The 23,611-nt window shown below is 45.1% G+C and overlaps 1 protein-coding gene across 3 annotated transcripts in view; it reads right to left on the bottom strand.

Annotated features, from left to right (window-relative positions):
- The window catches only part of ASAP1 (ArfGAP with SH3 domain, ankyrin repeat and PH domain 1), a 151,946-nt gene that overhangs the window by 45,710 nt on the left and 82,625 nt on the right, over window positions 1–23,611 (bottom strand). For all 3 annotated transcript variants that reach the window (XM_069957090.1, XM_069957092.1, XM_069957091.1), the window contains 4 exons: window positions 8,572–8,644; window positions 1,884–2,029; window positions 983–1,057; window positions 424–473 (listed from right to left, as the gene is read on the bottom strand). In XM_069957090.1, the coding sequence (XP_069813191.1) occupies window positions 424–473; window positions 983–1,057; window positions 1,884–2,029; window positions 8,572–8,644 (344 nt within the window). The remainder of the gene's footprint in view (window positions 1–423; window positions 474–982; window positions 1,058–1,883; window positions 2,030–8,571; window positions 8,645–23,611) is intronic.

Raw genomic sequence — 23,611 nt, 5'->3', positions numbered from 1 at the left:
ACCTAACTCTACACACACACACACACACATCTACACACACACACCGTCACACACATCCACACACACATCTACACACACACACACATCTACACACACACACACACACACACCTACATCTACACACACACACACACACACACACACACCTACATCTACACACACATCTACACACACACACACACAAACACATCTACACACACATCTACACACACACACACACACAAACACATCTACACACACACACACACACACACACAAACACATCTACACACACACACACACACACACACACAAACACATCTACACACACACACACATCTACACACACACACACACACACACACATCTACACACACACACACACACACACACACACACATCTACACACACACACAGTTCCCCAGTAATGCTGAGAGGACTTACAATTTGGTTTCATAATCTTTCCAGGCTTTGTCAAATGGCTTTTTGAGGTCCTTGAAAGAGAAGAAAACACAATACAACAAACTGTGAACAAGATGCATTAAAGACAACTTATACATGAGTAAAGTAAAAGCCTGACTGCATTAATAGAGTACAACCATATATCCTACTCCTGCTTGTTCAGTTTCTGCTAAGAGCCTGCCCTGCAGACTGCATTCTGGAAAATGTGTTAACAGCAGAATTTGTGTAGCAGAATAGTGAGTGCAGCTCTGGAGTATAATACAGGATGTAACTCAGGATCAGTAATGTAATGTATGTACACAGTGATCCCCACCAGCAGAATAGTGAGTGCAGCTCTGGAGTATAATACAGGATGTAACTCAGGATCAGTAATGTAATGTATGTACACAGTGATCTCACCAGCAGAATAGTGAGTGCAGCTCTGGAGTGGGTGTGACTAGAGCAGAGGTGTTGTACACTGCACGTAGATTGTCAATACAGAACAATGCTGAAATGCAAAGGTAACATGTAATGTGAAGAAACCGCAGGCCTTATCACTTACCCCCTTCACTCCTTTCAAGTCACCTTTAAGAAGTGAATCCAGTGTAAAGATGACATTGTGGCTTAATCCCTGGAGCTAAAAAAAAGAAGAAATCAAAACAAAAGGGTTTCCTTCTAAAATACACGGTATTATGTGACCGCTACATACTATACTAGAATCCCCACTCACGTCCTAGGTCTTCCTTCTCATCATTTCACTGGTAAGTTTTGCAATGTGATATACAATACTGTATTACTATTTGTTAATACTTTCAGGATCTCCGCTTGCTGTCAGTGAGTGGGAACCATTATCGGTTACATGTAAGGGCTGAGAACCTGTACAGCCCTAATACCTCTCACAGCTGAGGGTCTGTTATAGCTATAGCCTGGTAGAGAGACAGACAGATACATTTTACCTGCACTGATACACTGTAACAAACTTTCATTACAACATGGAGATTTGTGCTGTGCAGGTATTAGTCTCATGAAGGATTGTCAGGATACAATTGTAGCACAGGGACGCTACTTCCTGTAGTAGAGCAGGAGAGATTATCTATGGGGATTGGCTCCTGCTCTAGACAGTTCCTGATATGGTCAGAGGTGGCAGCAGAGAGCACTGTGTCAGACTGGAAAGAATACACCACTTCCTGCAGGACATACAGCAGCTGATAAGTACTGGAATACTGGAGATTTTTAAATAGAAGTAATTTCCTAAAAAATCTAAATAACTTTCTGAAACCAGTTATTGTGAGAATTTTTTTACGCTAGAGTATCCCTTTAAGGAGCTCATAGCATAAACTGCATAAATATAACAGCGCCCTCTAGTTCAGTTGTACATACACCCGCCATCTACACATAACCCGCTACCCTCTACCAGTGACTTCTGTGAGTGGTAATGTGAGCCGTGTTTTCTAACCACTTACCAGGTTCTTGAGAAGTGTTGACAGCTCCTTGGTGAGAGTGGAAAACTTCACGAACGCGGTGCCCAAATCTGCGTTGTCGCGGCTTAAGAAATTGCTGCCGAATTTATCTAAAGCCTGTGCGTAGGTCTCCTCATTCTGGACATGATCTGAAGGAGAAAGGAGGAGGTCTTACTGTACCGTGCAGGGACGATGGCAGCCTCACTGAGAGGCAGGCTGTCATCTGGGATCAGGGACTGTTAGCACTAGGGCTGCATACAGAATACGGGCCGGATGTCACATTGTCCCCATGATACACTAACACTCTGTTCACACTACTGTCATGGCAAGTTTCTATCAGGTTTCTTGAGCCCCAGCAGTACAGAGTATTTCAGCAGATGTGTGTGATAGAGAATGGCCCTGTCTTCTTTAGCAAGGGAGTCAACACTGAGTACACAAACCAAAGGGCTGAGGGATCGCTGTCAACAGAACAGAGGATTTCAGCAGATAAATGTGAAGACCAGACTGCTCATGTACTGATGTTAAAGGGGTACTGTGGCGAAAATATTTTTCTTCCAAATTAACTGTGTTAGAAAGTTATACAGATTTGTAATATACTTCTATTTTAAAATATCTAGTCTTCCAGTACTTATCAGCTGCTGTATGTACAGGAAGTAGTGTATACTGACATAGTGCTGCTGCTGCTCTGGACAGTTCCTGACATGGACAGAGGTGGCAGCAGAGAGCATTGTGTCACACTGGAGAGAATACACCACTTCTTGCAGGACATACAACAGCTAATAAGTACTGGAAGACTTGAGACTTTTAAATGACAAATCTATATAATTTTGACACTAGTTGATTTTCGCCTGAGTACCCTAGCTGGATATCATTTTGGTTGTAACCTGATGTGTGGAAAGTCACAGACTGATAGCAGAAGTATAAGGTTCTCAGCAGCACAGAGTATTTCAGAAAATGAATGTGAAAGGCGGCAACCACTGTGGGGCTGATGTTAGTTAGATCTGGGGTTGGATATCATTACAAATGTGTCTAGATGAGAGGAAATGAATGGAGACAAGGCCACAGACTGATAAAAGGAATATGGTTCCTGGCAGCACAGAGTATTTCAGGAGATGATTGTGACCTGACCACTCAGGACTTGATGTTAGTGAGATTCAGGTAGGAAATCATTGTTAAAAGTGTCACACTGATAGCAGGAGAACATGGTTCCTGGCAGCACAAAGTATTTAAAGGGGTTGGTCAACAAAATTTTCCTTAGAATTAACTGCTGGCAGAAAGAGCCAGAGATTTGTGTTTACTTCTATAAAAAAAAAAACAACTCTCCAGTCTTCCAGTACCTATCAGCTGCTGTATGACCTGCAGGAAGTAGTGTATTCTTTCCAGTCTGACACAGTGCTCTCTGCTGCCACCTCTGTCCATGTGAGGAACTGTCCAGAGCAGTTGCAAATCTGAATGGAGAGAATACACCGCTTCCTGCAGGACATACGGCAGCTGATAAGTACCAGAAAATTTGAGATTTTTTTTTTAATGGAAGTACATTACAAATCTCTGGCACTTTCTGACACCAGTTGATTGGAAAGAAAAAAAATATTTGGGTGAACAACCTCTTTAAAAGATGGGCAACGATATAAATTGAAGTTAGTGAGATCTGTGTTGTATATCATTCTGGATGCATCAAGACAAGAGGAAGGTCACAGACTGATAGCAGAACAGAGCTTCCAGCAGCACAGAGTATTTTAGGAAGGGGGCGTGACGAATCCCAACAGTTTATATGGCATTTCATCATAAGTATTCAGTATTGCTATAAGGTAGTTTTTCTTAAAGTGTCACTGTCGTATTTTATTTTATTTTATTTTTTGCAGAAATCAATAGTCCAGGCGATTTTAAGAAACTTTGTAATTGGGTTTATTAGGCAAATCTGCCATTATCTGCATTCAAAAAGCCTTTCCCCAGGCCCCTCCCCCTCCTCTCTCTCATCCACTGCTCATTATCAGGAAATCTCGACTCTTTTACATCAGTCGGGCCCTGTGTAATCTATGGAGAGGGGAAGGAGGGAGATTAGTCGCCAGCAAAGAGCAGAGAACAAAAAATTACAGCGGGACCTGTGTGAAAACCGGTATTCAGAGGTCAGAGAGGTCAGTGCTGACTTAAGAGGAGATAGCCCGGTGATGTAGCTGTAAATTAACTGTTTGTTGTCCTGCTTTGGTGCCTCATCTTCCTCCACCCCTCTCCATAGAAAACCATAAAGACAGGGGGAGAGCTTCAAACTGCTTTTTCATGATAAAAATGCATTTTTTGGCTAATAAACCCAATTACAAAGTTTCTTAAAATCGCCTGGACTATTGATTTCTGCAAAAAAAAAATAAAAAATTAGGTGACAGTGACACTTTAACCATTGGCCGTTGAAAAACTACAACTCCCTTCGGCTGTCCGGGCATGCTGGGAGTTGTAGTTTTTCAAAAACAGAGCCTCTGGTTTAGAAATACTCCCATAGGGAATGGAGAGGTTGCACACTGGCCCTGGTATCTAATGGGAATACCCAACACCCCTGTTATATATGACACCTGGCAGGTAGGGGGCGCTGTTACAGACTGACAGCCAGCAAACCCCCCGGAGGAGTGAAGCCTTCTCCATGAAGCCTGAGGTGCATACTAATGGTGTTCTCTCCTCCTCCGGCCATTATACTGTCTCCCGGCCGCTGCTTGTGTATGTGCGCCGTGTAGCAGACGTGTGTTCTCGCAGCATATGGCCTTAATCTATTATTTAACAAGTATCTTGGCATCAGCCCAAGGACTCCCTGAGAGCCCACAAGAAATTTTTTTTTTTTTTTTTTTTTTTTTAAGGATTTTTTTTTTTTGCTTAATAATGACATTGTGTACTGGGGGCTATTTATGCAATAATCTGCCTCTGGTCATCCGACACCATCACGTCCCAGACCTCCGCTGCGTGTCATCGCCTCAACTACTACTGCTGCCTTCTCTCATTTACATTTACTGAACAGATTTCACCTAGACTTCTATTGCTCTAAGGGGCTGATTTATTACAATGCTGAATAACGGCCGCTCATCGCCCCATCTTCTCTCTCTCTGTCTATCTGGTTTAGTCTCAAAATCCAATCAAAGTGGTGAGAAATAGATCCAGACCTTTTTCTGTGTGTGTCTCTGGAGATCAGCAGATTCGTCTGGACCTCGCTCTGGCTGTAAGGCAACTTACTGCAGCAGAAGCCCTTCCCCAAAACTGCAAATTTAAAGGGGAATTCCAGGGGAAAAAAAAATTAAAAATTAACTGGTGTCAAAAAAATGCCAGATATTTGTAATTTACTGCTGTTTAAAAAAAAAAACCCTCAAGTCTTCCAGTACTTATCAGCTGCTGTATGTCCTACAGAAAGTGGTGTATTCTCTCCATTCTGACACAGTGCTCTCTGCTGCCTCCTCTGTGAATGTCAGGAACTGTCCAGAGCAGTAGCAAATCCCCATAGAAAACCTTTTCTGCTCTGGACAGAGGTGGCATCAGAGAGCGCTGTGTCAGACTGGAGAGAATACACCACTTCCTGCAGGACATACAGCAGCTGAAAAATACTGGAAGACTGGAGATTTTTTAACAGCAGTAAATTACAAATATCTGGCACTTTTTGCTGGAAATCCCCTTTTAAATTTGCAGTTATGGGGAAGGGCTTCTGCTGCAGCAAGTTGCCTTACAGCCAGAGCGAGGTCCATAGGAATCTGCTGATCTTCAGAGACACACACAGGAAAAAGTCTGGATCTATAGATTGGATTTTGAGACTAAACAGGATAGAGAGAGAGAAGATGGGGCAATGAGCGGCCGTTATTCAGCATTGTAATAAATCAGCCCCTTAGAGCGATAGAAGTCTAGGTGAAATCCATTCAGTGAATGTGAATGAGAGACTGCAGTAGTAGTAGTTGAGGCGATGACAAGCAGCGGAGGTCTGGGACGTGATGGTCCTGGATGACAGGAGGCAGATTATTGTATTGTCTTACTGTGTAAGACTGGAAAGAATAGATCACCTCCTGCAGCACATACAGCAGCTAATAAGTAGTGGAAGAGTTGAGATTTTTAAATAGAAATAAAGTGTAAATCTGTAAAATTTTCTGACACCAGCTGATTTGAAGGGGGGATTGCAGGAGTAGAGAAGTAAATTACAAAACTATATAACTTTCTGATATCAGTTGATTTGAAAGAAAAAGATTTTTGCTGGACAACCCCTTTAAAGTGAATGGAGTTCTAATACCACACAGAGACTGAGCACAGGGGTGGCACCATTTTTGGAAGAAATTAGCTATGCTTTTCTAATCCTGGATAACCCCTTTAACCGAATAGGTATTGAATTTGCTTTAGAACAATTGTCTTAACCCTGAACCTCTCTAGCTTGCTGGGAGTTGTAGTTTTGCAGCTGGAGAGACACAATATGATCTCCTGCAATCATGTAAATGTCCGTTGTCTTGTTACCTGCGCTGATGCATGTCAGGATACTCAGTGTACGGCCATGGAGTTTGGCCGGAACACGCTCCTTATAATAAGCAAACAGAGAAGGAGCAGGAGAGGAGCGAGCGTGCTCCACAGGAAACAGGTCTCTGAGCCGGAGCCAAGACAAACCCTGCGTCTCTACACACAACACGGCTAGAAAACTAATGTCTTTTTAAGTGTTTAATGACGTTGAATTGGCAGCTCCATAGATGTGAGAAGGTGCGGGCGGCAATCTGCTAACAGCCGCAATCCGTAATGGCGGCAATTACACACTAATAATGGCTCTATATAATCGCTGTATAGAAAGCACACACATAAACATATACGTGCTGGGGCCCTGTCAGGCAAGAGCTACCGGCACCTCCTACCATATATGCAGGGTCCTCCGCTCAGACTGGACAGCGCAAGTATCAGACATGTATGTATATGTTTGTCTAATGCACGGGTAGGGAACCTTGGCTCTTCCGCTAAAGCTTTGGCTGTCCAGGCATGATGGGAGTTGTAGTTTTGCAACAGCTAGAGAGCCAAGGTTCCCTACTTCTGGTCTAAAGTGTAAGCCCAACCCTTTTGTTTTTGGGGAGATAAGTTTCCACCATGGGGTATTAGACAGCGGGCTTTCTCAACTCTACCAATTCAGAAAGCTAAGCGACTGTGTATTTATGAAACAGGATCTTTTTTCTTTTTTTTTTTTTTTTTAAAAAGAAGATCTTAAAGGGGTTAATACAGAGAGTACTTTTAAACCAACACCATACCTACCTTCCTCATTCCCCCCACTGCTGCCAGTCCATCTGTGCAGAGCTTGCAGGCTTGGGGTTGGCACATGGCATTGCCCACCTCAGCCACTGATTGGGTGGAGCCAGTAATACCACATGCCGATGCCGGACCCAGTAACGCTGCACAGCAGGACCTGAGCTCTTTGATACCGGAAGCAGCGGGGGAGCAAGGAAGGCGGGTATGGCCCCTTTAAGATGCACTGCTTGGCAACTGGTGACTGCTTGGCAATGGGTGTAGAATAACTTGTGTTTCATTCAATGAAATCAGTCATCATTATAGGTTTAGGAGTCCAGTGGGTGGTGTTACTCAATGGCTGGCAGCTGTCAATTACAAAATGGGACCGCCCACTGGACTCTCAAGACCAGAAGGAGCATAAATTTTGCTCAATAAATTATCCAGAATCTTTCCCCACAAATCTACGTACCAGTCTATTCCTCTTGCCTATATTTAGGATCGCCCTGGGTCCCTGCAGTCAGACCCCCCCCCCCCCCACACACACACACGGGTAGGCTTGGTCAGATGTATGGGAACAGCCCCTTTAACGGCCCCTGAATTAGATCCAAACACTACAAAGCAAAAGGCTGGATACAGAATCCACAACTGACATCAGCAGAAAATTCAATGATGCTCAACGCCCATCGAGCAGGGATGACGCCTATGGAGCCTGTCCGTCTCACTCATCATCATACCAGGCTGGGTGAGGGCTGAGAACTGTATAGTTTAGCAATGCTTCAAGTGTCTCTGAAATACAAAGCTGACTCTAGCAGATGGTGGGGGTCTCAGCACCCAGACCCCGAACAATCAAAACTTCTAACACATCTCTATGACAAGGACACCTGTCATTATACTTATAATGAGACAGCTCGGCTGACTCTGTCCCAGTCTACACAGCTAATCTGGAAAGTGCAGCAGTGCCAGGATACTCATGTTCTACTACAGCAGCCACTACAGGACAAATGTGGTATTACATGTGAGCAATTCCATCATGTGCTGCAGGCTCCGGCTCCTCTGCAGTGGAAGGTTGTTGTTTAACCTCCTTCCTCTGTGATGTCCATAACAGCAAATAGACAGCTGCATTATGTAATACTGGAAGCCCTTCAAATAGGGGTGAAAAAAAATCCTCTGTGCTGCTGGAGCTTGTCTCCTCGCAGTATTAGTCATTTGCTCTAGCCACTTCCACAGATCAGCATATTACTACCTTAGTTGTGGCACTCTCATCATCAAAATATATAAGGCTAGGGTAATAACTTCCTGAAACACTCTGCGCTGCTGTGAATCCACATCTCATTATCATCACAGCTTCTCACAACAATATTCTGAAATCCTCTGTGCTGCTGACACCTTATAGGATCATTCAATGGCTTTTATAAGCTCTAAAGCGCACCAGAAAGCAAAATCCCCCTTATAAATAGTAACCCCAGTCTCCACTTACCTTGACCTGAATTATAGATGGCTTTTACCGATTTTTTCACCTTCTGCAGTGCAGTCCTATCTTGATCTAAGGCCTGAAAAATAGAATAAAATTCATTAGAATATATATATATATATATACACATATATATACACACACACATGTATAAAAACACACACACACACACACACACACACACACACACACACACACACACACACAGTATAGAAACAGAGAGATGGCAGACTACTGGGAAATTCCATAACCCAGGACTTAAGGGGGCTATTCTTCAGAATCCAGTCTGGAGGTCTCAGAAGAAAAATTTCTGGATTATAGGAATTTTGCTGTCTTTGCTCAAAAGCTACAAACATCCCATAATAGCGCTGCGGATGCACAATAAATCAATAGCACTAACCACATCTGAAAAATCCATTCTGGTTACTCTCATATCTGTCAAATGTAGAGAGATAATCGATGATGAACCGGATGACATCTAATCTATCACAGCAAAGAGCAGGAAGAGGAGGATTGTGGGAAATTCAGAAGAAATTATTTACTTATGAACACAATTTTGTTTAAATAGAAGAGAAATTTCTTTGTAGATGATAAAAGTCTTGTTGCCTGTGGCCACCACTAGAGGGAGCTGGCTGTATACCAGTGTTCCTTAAAGGGGAACTATCAGCAGGTGAGACAAATCTAACCTGCTAATATGTCCCTATTGCACAGGAGATGCAGAGGAGGAAGGTACGTCTCTTAACTTCATCCTTGATGTTGTTTCGATGGAATTAGTTGTTTGCTCAATGGTCCGGAAAGACTGTTAGGAGCACTGCCCGCCCCCATAGCGTTGATCCGCCCCCGGCTGGCCCATCACTTTCTGATTATAATTAATGGAGATGGCAACCGGTGTCTCTTGTGTCATAAGGGGCTAAAAGCAGGTTTAATTTGTCTAACCTGCCGATAGTTCCCCTTTAAGCGGTTGGTTTTCCATCACGCCAGTGTTGGAACTGCTTGAGGTTTTATTTCCATATGAGAACACACAAGCTGTGGGGCTGAATCGCTCACATTCATCTCATAGTTATATATCCTGTCCATAAATCTCCAATCAATTGGATTTCGTTATCCTGTAAGAACGGAGAGGAGCAAGCCCGGACTTCTTCAAGAACAGACACGCCAGCCCTGGGCTAAACCCCAAGATTATTTACCAGGAAGATAGAAATAGGTTTAGTGGTGTTTTCACTTTATTGCCTTCTCGTCAGTGCTAAAAATAGTTATATAAAGATATAGCAGAGCCGACCCCCTGCAACCAGCAGATCTGTTAGGTATGGAGTTATGTATGAACCCGCTCATTCTTGGGGCAGACAGCGGAATCTGTCAAATCATAGAATGAAGCCTATGGGGCCAGCGGAGCTGTGGAATCCGCCAGGATTCCGTAGTGTGCACATACCCTATATTAGGAAAGACTTAAAGGAGAAGTCAGGTTAAAATTTTTATTAAAGTATTGCATTGCCACCCAAAAGTTATACAAATCCCCAATATACACTTATTACAGGAACTGCTTATAAAGTGCTTTTTTCCCTGCATTTACTACTGCATCAAGGCTTCACTTCCTGGATAACATGGTGATAATGTCACTTCCTTGATAATGTGGTGATGTCACTTCCTTGATAATGTGGTGATGTCACTTCCTTGATAATGTGGTGATGTCACTTCCTGGATATCGTGGTGATGTCACTTCCTGGATAACATGGTGATTTCACTTCCTGGATAACATGGTGATGTCACTCCCAGAGCTGTGCGGGCTGTGGCTGCTGGAGAGTATGATGGAAGGGGGATGCTCAGTGTCCCTCCAGTGCCGTGTACCTCAGTGTCCTCCTACCATCATCTTCTCCAGCAGCCACAGCCCGCACAGCTCTGGGAGTCGGGTCCTGACATCACCATGTTATCCAGGAAGTGACATCACCATGTTATCCAGGAAGTGACATCACCATGTTATCCAGGAAGTGAAGACTTGATGCAGGGAAAAAAGCACGCTATAAGCATTTCCCGTAATAAGTGTATACTGGTTATTTGTATAACACTTGATGGCCAATACAATATTTAATAAAAAAAATTCACTGGACTTCTCCTTTAAGGATTTGAATCTATATAGTCTGGAGGAAAGAAGGGAAAGGAGGGACATGATGGAAACCTTTATATATGTTACAGGACTAAATAAGGGTCAGGAGGGAAGGGTTTTAGTTTAAAAAAAAAAACAAAAAAAAACCTGAACTCAAGAAGACGACGACACAGTGACAGGTTACTGGTGGAAAGATAAGAGGCAACGTGAGAAAATATTACTTTACTGAAAGAGTAGTAGATGTTTGTTTGTTCCAAACTTTCAGCAGATGTGGTTGGTAAATCTACAATAACTGAATGTGTGTATATATATATATAAATAAAGTGTCAACACAGCATGACAGGTCAGGAGAGGTGAAGAATCCAATTTAGATGATAAAAAATGTAGCTACCTGCAGCCACCACAAGGGGGCGCTCACTGCATCAAAACAACTGAACATTGACACAACACTGGTCAAATGCAGGAGTTCTGGGCAGCGGATTCTGATGATTTCTCGCTGGGATCCTCATAGTTCTATGTTTCAGTAGGCCCTAACTTAAAGGAGTCTCCCACCCTGTCCAAAGACCTCACACTGCCGCCTCTCGAAAAGCACAGATTTGTGAGGTTGCAGAAAACGTCAGTAATTTCTGGCTATTTATATGGAAATGATGAGCAAGAGTCAACAATTTCTGACTGCTTCACTCCAACAACCATAGTAGCCAGTCACAAGTTAATATGAAAATCCTATAGGATACTGGTAACAGCTGCAGTCACCGGTTACAGAGGGATAATGGTAGCTACCTACAGGTGGCACTAAAGAGACCGTTTTCTTACTTAGAGAAAAGCTAATTTGCATAACTTTCCCATAGTGCATTGCCTATACTAGCAGGACCTCCCATAGACATCAATGGAGAGATTAATAAGAGTACTCTAGTGAAAATCTTTTTGTCTGACAGTTATACAGATTAGTTATTTACTTCTATTTAAAAATCTCCAGTCTTCCAGTACTTATCAGCTGCTGTATGTCCTACAGTCTGACAGTTCTCTCTGCTGCCACCTCTGTCCATGTCAGGAACTGTCCAGAGCAGCAGCAAATCCCCCAATTCTGGACAGAGCGTGGGAAAGTCACCCATTTTAGTGACTATTAGCTGCTATTGATTATCCAATCACTAGGACAGGTAACGGACTCTGCCGTGGCTGTGACCGTGAAGGGTTAACAGAGCACTGCGGTGCCCATTGGTTCCCGCAGTCTGGTTCATTACAATGCGGCACGGTGAGTGTAAGGCAATCCTTTCTGTATCCGTGCCGTAATGAATGGCGGGGGTGAGGCCGAGCAGCGGGGACCCCGCTATGCACAATGCTAAATCCCTTATCGGAATAAACAAGCTAATCACAATAATCAGCAGCTCCATTCTCCGGCTTCAGGCAAACAGAGTATTATAACAGCGAGGAGGGCATAGAGCACAGTGACAGGAGCGCCCCCCAGGGGGACACTGGGCTGCAAAAAATCCAGCTACTCCCCACCCAGGCGGAGCAAACCGGGCTCAGTCAGTGTGCCAGAAACATGAACAATCTCCACTGTATTCCCTTGTAAAGGGGTTATCCAAGATTAGAGTACAGCTACTTTCTTGCACAAACAGAGCCACCCCTGTCCACAGGTTCTCTGTGATATTGCAAATCAGCTCCATTCACTTTGATGGACCTGGGGACAAGAACGGCGCTGTTTCTCGGAGGTAATCTGCCATGTTTTTTGAAGCCTGGGCAGCCCCTTTAAAGAGAAGTCCGTCCATTATTAAAATCCAGCAGCCGGCAGGGGGGAATATGATAACAAGAAGGAACTTACCTCTCCCTGTGCCTGCGGTGAGTGGCAGGACCGACTTAGGGACCACTGTCCGAAATCCTTTTCCCCGAGTTGTGATGACGTTGTGATGGGAATAAAGGCCTGTCCCAGCTGATGGCCTGGCCACTCAGCCAACCAGGGACTGGAGCGGCATCCATCAGCCAGGTCATGACGCCTGTATTGCTAGGATCCCGCAGCCGGTCCTCCCGATCACCACACCCACGAGAAGAGGAAAGTTCCTACTTCTTATCTTCTTATCAAATTCCTCCCTGCAGGGTTTTATAAATGGACAGACTTCTCCTTTAATTGATTTTTAATCGATTTAATTATAACCGTTCTGAAGGTGTGAGGGGTCTTACAGAGCACCAAAAGGAGTGAGGATTCTTACAGGTCATGCAATACTCCATGGAAAAACAATATGCAAAGTGGCAAAAAAGCCTGCCCCCTGCTGCCATCTACTGGAATGAGTGTAAAGCCTGCTCTCTGCTGCCACCTACTGGAGTTAGTAGTGTAAAGCCTGCTCTCTGCTGCCACCTAGTGGAGTTAGTAGTGTAAAGCCTGCTCTCTGCTGCCACCTACTGGAGTTAGTAGTGTAAAGCCTGCTCTCTGCTGCCACCTAGTGGAGTTAGTAGTGTAAAGCCTGCTCTCTGCTGCCACCTAGTGGAGTTAGTAGTGTAAAGCCTGCTCTCTGCTGCCACCTACTGGAGTTAGTAGTGTAAAGCCTGCTCTCTGCTGCCACCTACTGGAGTTAGTAGTGTAAAGCCTGCTCTCTGCTGCCACCTACTGGAGTTAGTGTAAAGCCTGCTCTCTGCTGCCACCTACTGGAGTTAGTGTAAAGTCTTGCACTTGTATCAGTCTGTCACCCCTCTTACAGTTATGGATCGTCCCTTCTGCTGTCAATGCATAAAGTTATGAAACATATAAAAAGTACAGGACACGATGCAGCCCGCTCCCCCGCCCCGTGACTGACAGGCTGGAATCGTAATGGCGCCATAAACTTCTATAATGATTCTATAAAACTACCGCAGCGGCTACTGAGGCTTCATCCCGGGGCAGAGCGGCCACAGCACAGAATAGCAGGAATGTCAGGAGGACAATGAGGAACATGGCAGCGGCCTAAGGAGACGGCACATCCTCTTATGTAACCAGGGGTGGGGGGAGCGGGGAGGCCCAACATTAACCCCATCAGGACAAGTCTCACCCATTCTGGGATTGAACTTTTTTTTTCCTATCTGCATCTTCACTATTCTATTCATGTTTCTTTTATTTTTCCCTCTTTCTGTAGGACACGTTACATGTCCTACAGCAGCTTCCTAAGATTATCAATACACATAGAATTGTCAACCTTTGTATGTGTGCGGAGGATACAGGACTCGCTTGCTCACTCTATTGGTGGGTGGGGGGGAAGCAGGACTTGCTGGCTCCCTCTATAAGCCCTTAACGTGTCACTGTTGTTTGTTTTTTTTCTTCCAAAAATCAATAGTCCAGGCGATTTTAAGAAACTTTGTAATTGGGTTTATTAGGCAAATCTGCCATTATCTGCATTCAAAAAGACTTTCCCCAGGCCCCTCCCCCTCCTCTCTCTCATCCACTGCTCATTATCAGGAAATCTCGACTCTTTTACATCAGTCGGGACCTGTGTAACCTATGGGAGGGGAGGGGGGAGGATGGAGATTAGTCGCCAGCAGAGAACAAAAGATTACACAGTGGGACCTGTGTGAAAGCCTGTATTCAGAGGTCAGAGCTGACCTCAGAGGGGATAACCCGGTGATGTAGCTGTAAATTAACTCTTTGTTGTCCTGTTTTGGTGCCTCATCTCCCTCCACCCCTCCCCTCTCCATAGAGAACAATGAAGACGTGAGGAGAGCTTTAAACTGCTTTCTCAAGATAAAAATCCATTTTTCGGCCAATAACCTTAATTAAAGGCAAAAATTGTGTGTACTATTGATTTCTGCAAAAAAAAAAATAAATAAATAAATAAACAAACAAACAACAGGTACACTTTAAACTTTTTTTTTTTTTTTTACATAAAAATCCTGAACCTAATCCTAGAACACTATATATCCCAAAGTTTTGCTTCTCCTCCTATATCATACAGTGCCGCCTGGTGGAGAACAAATGAATCACCACACATCAATATAGTAACAATGCACAAATCCCCATGATACATATCCATCAAAAAGTCAAGAGAGTCGTAAAGCACTATGACCCTTCACCTCCACTATTAGATCACCACCATTAACCCCTCCACATCCTTGACCACCAGTAACACTAAGTGTTAACCACTAAACCTCCAGGGATACCAGCTATAATCCCATAACCACTTTGTACCACCATAGATAATCTATATTAACCTCTCCATCACGCCAAACCACAACAGATACCAGGTATGATCCGCTAATCTGGCAGGAAAACTAATCCGAGAAAGCTGGACATCATAAACATAAACCTCCCACTTTAAGGGGTTGTTCACCAAGGGAAAAAAAAAATCTTTAAAATCAACTGGTGCCAGAAAGTGCCAGAGATTTGTAATTTACTTCTATAAAAAAAAATTCAGTCCTCCAGTACTTACCAGCTGCTGTATGTCCTGCAGGAAGTGGTGTATTCTTTCCAGTCTTACACAATGCTCTCTGCTGCCACCTCTGTCCATGTCAGGAACTGTCCAGAGCAGCAGCAAATCCCCATCGAAAACCTCTCCTGCTCTCCAGACTGGAAAGAATACACCACTTCCCTCAGGACATACAGCAGCTGATAAGTACTGGAAGACTTACGACTTAAGTAAATTATGAATCTCTGGCTCTTTCCCACACCAGCTGATTTGAATGAAATTTTGGGTTGACTACCCCTTCTGCACATTAGTTTTCCTTCCTTCCAAGCAGCAGCATAACAATCCAATGATGGGAATATTCCTGTAACATTAGCGGGGGGGGGGGGGGGGGGGGGGGGGAGCCCGTCCAGCATCCTCATCGCCACCTCCTCCTCCTTCAGCGCGGCCGCTGACACATAACTCCCATTTTTTTATTTTTTTTTTCAGGTCAATGAGTTTCCCCATTCATATGCTAATTGTCCTCATTTACATACATGCTAATTCTCTGCGGCTCTTTCAATATTTGGATGGGGCGGCTCGCATCTGGGCCTGAGAAGCGGGAGATGGTTCTGACTGCCGACGTGCATGTGTTCTCCCTACGGAGCCGGGTGAATCATCACGTCTGGAGTGACACGGCAGCTCCGAGGAGATGAAGGAGAAGAAGAAGAGGAGGAGGAGGAGGAGGAGGAGGAGGAGGAGGCTGACAAACTTGTTAAGCTGAGATCAGCAAAACTCTGCTCCTTCCCAAGAACTTGGCAGCCGGGTGTCATAGAACGTATCCGCTGCGCTTTGTTACACACTAAGCCGACAATTTGCCGGCACAGGAGCGGGTCTTGTGATCTCTGCCGCATCTGAGGTTTCCTCAGGTGATGCCGGGTGCTGGAATATAGAACATCTCCATTTACCAGAGACTGTAACCTGCAATTATTACAAGAGGATACGGCCAGGTGGCAAGACGCCCAATGAGCAGATATAGTAACCTCTACATTGACTGGCTTCTGGCCGCCATATTGCCAAGGAGAGGCATCAATACTCATGGTGGAAGGACAGCGCCACCTATGTCTGTACGGGAGGGGACGGGCATAACAGATGGGGGGCACAGCAATAAAAGGAGACTGCCGCTATCCCGCTGCACCTTGTCTACTATATTGTAGCACTGCTGATAAAATGGGGACAAGACCAATCTGGAATGGGCCCCCTCCCTCCCTATGAGCTGATGGTTTGCAGGCCTCTGTATGTTCCCAATGATAGCGGCAGGTCACACAAGGCAATGGAGTTCTGATGTGGTCACCCGATGCTGGAAGGCATAAGCCAAAGTCATACATAGGAAATCAGTATAAAAGCAAACGCCAGAGAAAGCTTCACTATTGTTGTGTTCCCGAACCTATGGGTCTCCGGCTGATGAAAGACTACAACTCCCAGCATGTCCTGACAGACTGTAACTCTCCAGCTATTGCAAAACTACAATCCCCAGCATGTCCTCACAGCCTGTAACTCTCCAGCTATTGGAAAACTACAATCCCCAGCATGCCCTCAAAGGCTGTAACTCTCCAGCTATTGGAAAACTACAATCCCCAGCATGTCCTCACAGCCTGTAACTCTCCAGCTATTGGAAAACTACAACTCCCAGCCTGCCCTGACAGCCTTCTGTTATGCACTAATAATTAATCTATGTCCCTCAAGCTGTTGTAAAACCACAAATCCAATCATGCCCTGATGGTGTGTGACTGGCCAGCTGTGGAAAACTACAACTCCCAGCATGCCCTGACTGCCTGTGATTGCCTAGCTGTTGCAAAGCACAATGCATGATGAGAATTGTTATTTTGCAACTGCTAGAGGGCCGCATGTATGGTGGTTTCCAGGTTTGGTAGTCCCTTACAGATCCTGTTGCAAACCATCAGCCATAATAATATACAATAAAAACATCCTCTGGCATATCTGCCATAGTCAAGTTAGTCAACATGGCAACGTCAAGGAAAAACGTCCCTGTAACTAAATGGCCGAGCTGTAACAATGCTTCTAAAGTAACAAATGACTTCTAAATGGAAAAAGAGGCAGGCGTGCCAAAAGATGTCAACTTGTCTATAAGTATGGGCGCCACGGCCGTCAGGATCCCAACTCCACCAGACCTTGAGATGTCCCTGTATGAGGAGCCCGCAGAGGACTGCACCATCACCCCGCTGCGGTGTAGGAATACCCCGGGGAGGATTGTACCGCACACCTGCCGAGGAGATAGGATGTACCAATCCTACCTGCCACAGCGCTGCACCATCACCCCGCTGCGATGTAGGAATACCCCGCTGCACCCAATAATACCTGCAGAGGCAATGTGAGGTGCCAAATACTGTGCCCGGTGCTGATGCTATAGTTGTACCTGTAGAACCAATGTTAGGGGCTTGGATACTGTGCCTGGTGCTGATGCTGATGCTATAGTAGTACCTGTAGAAGCAATGTTAGGGGGCTGGATACTGTGCCCGGTGCTGATGCTATAGTAGTACCTGTAGAAGCAATGTTAGGGGGCTGGATACTGTGCCCGGTGCTGATGCTATGGTAGTACCTGTAAAAGCAATGTTAGGGGGCTGGATACTGTGCCCGGTGCTGATGCTATGGTAGTACCTGTAGAAGCAATGTTAGAGAGGCCGGATACTGTGCCCGGTGCTGATGCTATAGTAGTACCTGTAGAAGCAATGTTAGGGGGCTGGATACTGTGCCCGGTGCTGATGCTATGGTAGTACCTGTAAAAGCAATGTTAGGGGGCTGGATACTGTGCCTGGTGCTGATGCTGATGCTATAGTAGTACCTGTAGAAGCAATGTTAGGGGGCTGGATACTGTGCCCGGTGCTGATGCTATGGTAGTACCTGTAAAAGCAATGTTAGGGGGCTGGATACTGTGCCTGGTGCTGATGCTGATGCTATAGTAGTACCTGTAGAAGCAATGTTAGGGGGCTGGATACTGTGCCCGGTGCTGATGCTATGGTAGTACCTGTAGAAGCAATGTTAGGGGGCTGGATACTGTGCCCGGTGCTGATGCTATAGTAGTACCTGTATAGGCAATGTTAGGGGGCTGGATACTGTGCCCGGTGCTGATGCTATAGTAGTACCTGTAGAAGCAATGTTAGGGGGCCGGATACTGATCATACTGGAGGAGGGGGACCTAGCATTAGGAACCTCAGCAATCAGACATGGTGGGATAAACCCTGGGATCAGGAATGGGGTGTGTTCGGATGGCAGCCAATATACCATGTCACACACAGGGTCGTGTAGCAGCACATCATTGGCCATGTAACTACATATATGTCTGGGTACAGTAACGCATTTCCAATGCAATGTTTGGCCTGTGAAGAGTCTGTATCACGGGTACAAATATTTCGTATTTGCTATAAATCTCCCATCTGCTGCGGCATCTGCAGTGTAAACCACGGGCGACGCCATCCTGGATGACTCTCTCCCGCCACCCCCCCCCCCCACTACATTCTGTGCTCATCTGCAATGACTACAATCTCATTACCAATACAAGGAACACACAGGAGCCTAGCCCAACAGGGAGCATAAGAATACACCACAGAGACCATAGGAATACACCACTTCCTGCAGGACATACATCAGCTGATAAGTACTGGAAGACTGGAGATTTTTAAATAGAAGTTAATTGCAAAACAAGATATCTTTCTGACGCCAGTTGACTTGAAAGTAAAAGACTTTCGCCGGAGTACCCCTTTAAATGTTGAGAACCTAATGGTCATAAAAACCTAAACCTGTATATCATGGCAGGATCCTGATTATGATGAAGAGAAGCCGATCATATGGATCTCATGCCAGTTACATCATCCTCTTCCCATGTCCAGGCATGCTGGGAGTTGGGAATCACTGATCTAATGTAAGAACAATATAATCTCCACTCACTCCGTCATGCAACACCAAGTATACAGGAACCTGATCCGGCCCGACCCCTGCACTTACTCCTATATATCACCAGGTCTCCGCTGTATAAATAAAGGGCAGGAGGTGTTGGGGTTCATGTGTTATATGGCAATGTTATTATTGGATGTGACTGGACTGCAGAAAGCGCTTTAATTAAAAGCAGCGAGTAGTCGGGGCCGCGTCAGCACCTCGGGGCCGCGCATTGTGGTTTGGTGGTTAAATGTGATCCAGATGTATCAGGAGCAGAAGGACAGATCTCATATCAATAGCATTATGTAAGCGGGAGCTTCCAGCCAACAGCAACTCTACAGGATTCCAGCACAATAACAGCCATAGGAAACCATCCATGGTCAGGAGGGGGGTGGGGGCACCTGTAATACTGACACATGGTCCTGCTCCACCATCATTATTATTCCCGTCTACATGAGGTCACTTACCACCTGTATTTCTTACGTCTCCTGCACAGGTCCATACTGGTTCTGCGGTCTGACCATAGATGTGTAAGGGTAGTATTACACGGGCCGATGGAGGCCCAATAATAACTGTAAACGAGCGCCGATCTGCTAGATCAGCGCTCGTTTACTGGGCCTATTACACGGCCCGATTATCGTTTAACAAGGGCTGCATAGTTACCGATGTCCTTGCAGACCTTGCTTAAATTTATACATTACCTGTCCAGGCTGCAGGGCTCCTCTTGTGGTCTTCTTCTCCCTGGGTCCTGCGTGCTCCAGCTTCAGAGTGGCCTGTCTAAGCTAACAGGCTGCTCAGCCAATCACTGGCCACTGCGGTCCAGCCCTGTGATTGGCTGAGCGGCCTGTTAGCTGAGACAGGCCACTCTGAAGCTGGAGCACGGGGGACCCGGGGAGAAGAAGACCGCAAGAGGAGCCCTGCAGCCTGGAAAGGTAATGTAAATCGTCAGCCGCCGGACGCACACCGCTATTACACGTAGCGATGCTTGGTCGGCGCCCGACAATTATAGGTTCAAAGAACCTATATCAATGATCAGCTGATGATCACTGTCATCGGCTGATGGTTATATTTATTACACGGAAAGATAATTGACCGATTCGGCCGATTATCATTCCGTGTAATAGTACCCTAATGCACAGGCGGCCTATGAAGTGTCATTCGTGTGCCACCCGCAACCACCGAGACCAACAGAAGCCTGGACCGCGAATCAGGACAATATGATGACAAAGTGCAGGCTAAAGGCCAATGCATGGACCGTGGAAGCTTCCCAGGCAATACAATGGGTCCTATAAATACGGACAGTGGGGGAGATTTATCAAACATGGTGTAAAGTGAAACTGGCTCAGTTGCCCCTAGCAACCAATCAGATTCCACCTTTCATTTTCCAAAGGGTCTGTGAGGAATGAAAGGTGGAATCTGATTGGTTGCTAGGGGCGACTGAGCCAGTTTCACTTTACATCATGCTCAATAAATCCCCCAGTATGCAGAACGTTTACTATTCTATATTTATGCCTTTAAAAAATTCTTAGATTTTCCATTAAGAAAAAAAAAAAAAAAAAAAACAGTGGTGGAGCATAGGCCCCTTTAAATGGTAACAAGTGTTTCTAGAAACGCTCATTCGGCCTATGTTAAAGTGTCAATGATCAGCTAATATGGATCACCCCTGTGTTCGGGTTGTATGTAGTATTACAACTCAGCTCTATTCACTTCAATGAAACTAAGCTGCGAAACCCTACACCCAACCTGAGGATAAGAGTGGCGCTGTTTCTAAAAGAAAAGCAGTCATGTTTTTCTAAACTTGGGCATCCCCTTTAAGTATTACGTTTTCTTTGACATAACTTGGGGGGGGGGGGCACTCTAGTGATCAGCCATTAAAGGGGGTTGTTCACCAAATTTTTTTCTTTCAAATCAACTGGTGCCGGAAAGTGTCAGAGATTTGTAATTTACTTTCATTAAAAATAAATCTAAAGTCTTCCAGTACGTATCAGCTGTTGTATGCCCTGTAGGAATTGGTGTATTCTTTCCAGTCTGGCACAGTGTTCTCTGCTGCCACCTCTGTCCATGTCAGGAACTGTCCAGAGCAGGAGAAGTTTTCTATTTTTCTATGGGGACAGTTCCTGACATGGACAGAGATGGCAGCAGAGAGCACTGTGTCAGACTGGGAAGAATACACCACTTCCTGCAGCACATGCAGCAGCTGCTATATATCTCCCTCTAGATGTGTCCTTATTTATATTACTCATTTACATGAGTATATTGTGATTACTATATGAGACGCTACATGGTGCAGGACTCACCGAAAAAGAAAACATAGAATGAAAAGATTAAGAAAAGTTTTTTGGGGGGATTCTCTATGACCAAACCCCCAGACATGTCGCCATGATGTACGATATCACAGTGGGTGTATATCTGACCGTGTATCTATCTGTACATGTTACTTCTATGTTGACCCCTTTTATCATTGGGTGATGTGACAGACAGGATGTGCCCGGTGATTCTATTTGTTCGGGTCTCCCCGCTAGCGCCGACAGATGTCTGCCAGGGCGGATACCCTTGGTTTGCTTCTGGCAGGGAGCCGACCGGCAGAGGGATATCGGCGCTGGCAGCTGGTACACGCACTGCAGAAAGGAATCCATGGACGGCTTTGTCATTGATGTCTACAGAGAATAATAATAAAAGGGATTTCTTTCTAGAAACAGCGACACTCTTGTCCTCAGTTTAGTTGTGGTATTGCAGACTGAAGGTTTAAAAAAAAAAAAAAAAAAGGGAGATTTACTTGCTTGGCCTGTGATTGGCTAACAGACATCACATGACAAGTACTGGCCCTGGTCACCTCTCTGTGGACTCCCTTGACCATAGTTTACAATGGTAGCCAGATTTCTACAGCGGTGACCGGCAGCACCATCTAACAGACCGGCGCAGCCTATTCAGACCAAGTTATAATGAGACACAAAGCGATAAGTTCTCTATTTAATGTAAGATTTAATTTCCGAAGCGGGAATCCCCGGGGGGATAATCAGGTTGTGTAATTAATAGAGTCGTCCCTGGGAGCGCAGGCGCCAGAGACCCAGCAGATTATTAATAATTCTGTGTCCTGATTTCTCTACCATATAAGACAATGAGAGATTATACCTCACTGGAGTCTCTACAGCAGGTACCATCATAGTGACAGAGCGGGGTAGAGTGACACTTATACAGGCGATTTTTATAGACCTGTTTTAATTTACTTTTCTATCAAACCGGTGCTTTAGTTTCTCACCACTGTCCAGGTGTCTGCTCGCTGCCAAAGTCATGTGACTGAACTGTATAAATCTAAAGGTGATATTCAGTTTTGTTGTGTTATCGTTACCAGCTTCATCATGTGACCGGCATTACCAGGCTTCATCATGTGACCGGCATTAGCAGGCTTCATCATGTGACCGGCATTACCAGGCTTCATCATGTGACCGGCATTACCAGGCTTCATCATGTGACCGGCATTACCAGGCTTCATCATGTGACCGGCATTAGCAGGCTTCATCATGTGACCGGCATTAGCAGGCTTCATCATGTGACCGGCATTACCAGGCTTCATCATGTGACCGGCATTAGCAGGCTTCATCATGCGACCGGCATTACCAGGCTTCATCATGTGACCAATATTACCAGGCTTCATCATGTGACCAATATTACCAGGCTTCATCATGTGACCAATATTACCAGGCTTCATCATGTGACCAACCAGCCTACATCATGGGATCAGCATTATCAGGTTCCACCATGTGACAAGTATTACCAGGCCTCATCATTTGATCAGCATTACCAGGCTTCATTACAGGTGTTTTTCTTGCCATAAGCTATCCGATAAATCCTGGTAATGCTGATCACATGATTATGCCTGGAAATGCTGATCCCATGATTAGGGCCTGGTAATACTGGTCACATGATTATGCCTGGAAATGCTGATCACGATTAGGCCTGGCAATGCTGATCACATGATGAAGCCTGGCAATGCTGAAGACATGATGAAGCCTGGTAATGCTGATCACATGATGAAGCCTAGCAATGCTGATCACATGATTAGGCCTGGTAATACTGGTCACATGGTGGAACCTGGTAATGCTGATCCCACGATGTAGTCTGGTTGGTCACATGATGTAGCCTGGTAATGCTGGTTATATGATGTAGCCTGGTAATGTTGGTCAAATGATCAAGCCTGGTCATACTGATCACATGATGAATCCTGGCAATGCTGACCACATGATCAGGCCTGGTAATGCTGACCACATGATCAGGCCTGGTAATGCTGATCACATGATTAGGCCTGGTAATGCTGATCACATGATTAGGCCTGGTAATGCTGATCACATGATTAGGCCTGGTAATGCTGATCACATGATTAGGCCTGGTAATGCTGATCACATGATTAGGCCTGGCAATGTTGATCACATTATATAGCCTATAGGTCACATGATGGAGGCTATTCGTTTTACAACGTCATATAAATCCCTTTAAACCCACTGCCTTCCAGCAGTTGCAAAACTAAAATTCCCATCATACTTGGACAGCCAGAACAAAAGCTTTGGCTGGCCAGGTATGATGGGAATTGTAGTTTTACATGATGTCCTTTCCATATGGCTGCATATAATACTACATTACCCATGATCTT

Source organism: Dendropsophus ebraccatus, chromosome 2, assembly GCF_027789765.1.
Source record: "Dendropsophus ebraccatus isolate aDenEbr1 chromosome 2, aDenEbr1.pat, whole genome shotgun sequence".
Lineage (NCBI taxonomy): Eukaryota > Metazoa > Chordata > Amphibia > Anura > Hylidae > Dendropsophus > Dendropsophus ebraccatus.
This window is presented reverse-complemented; position numbering and strand designations above follow the sequence as displayed.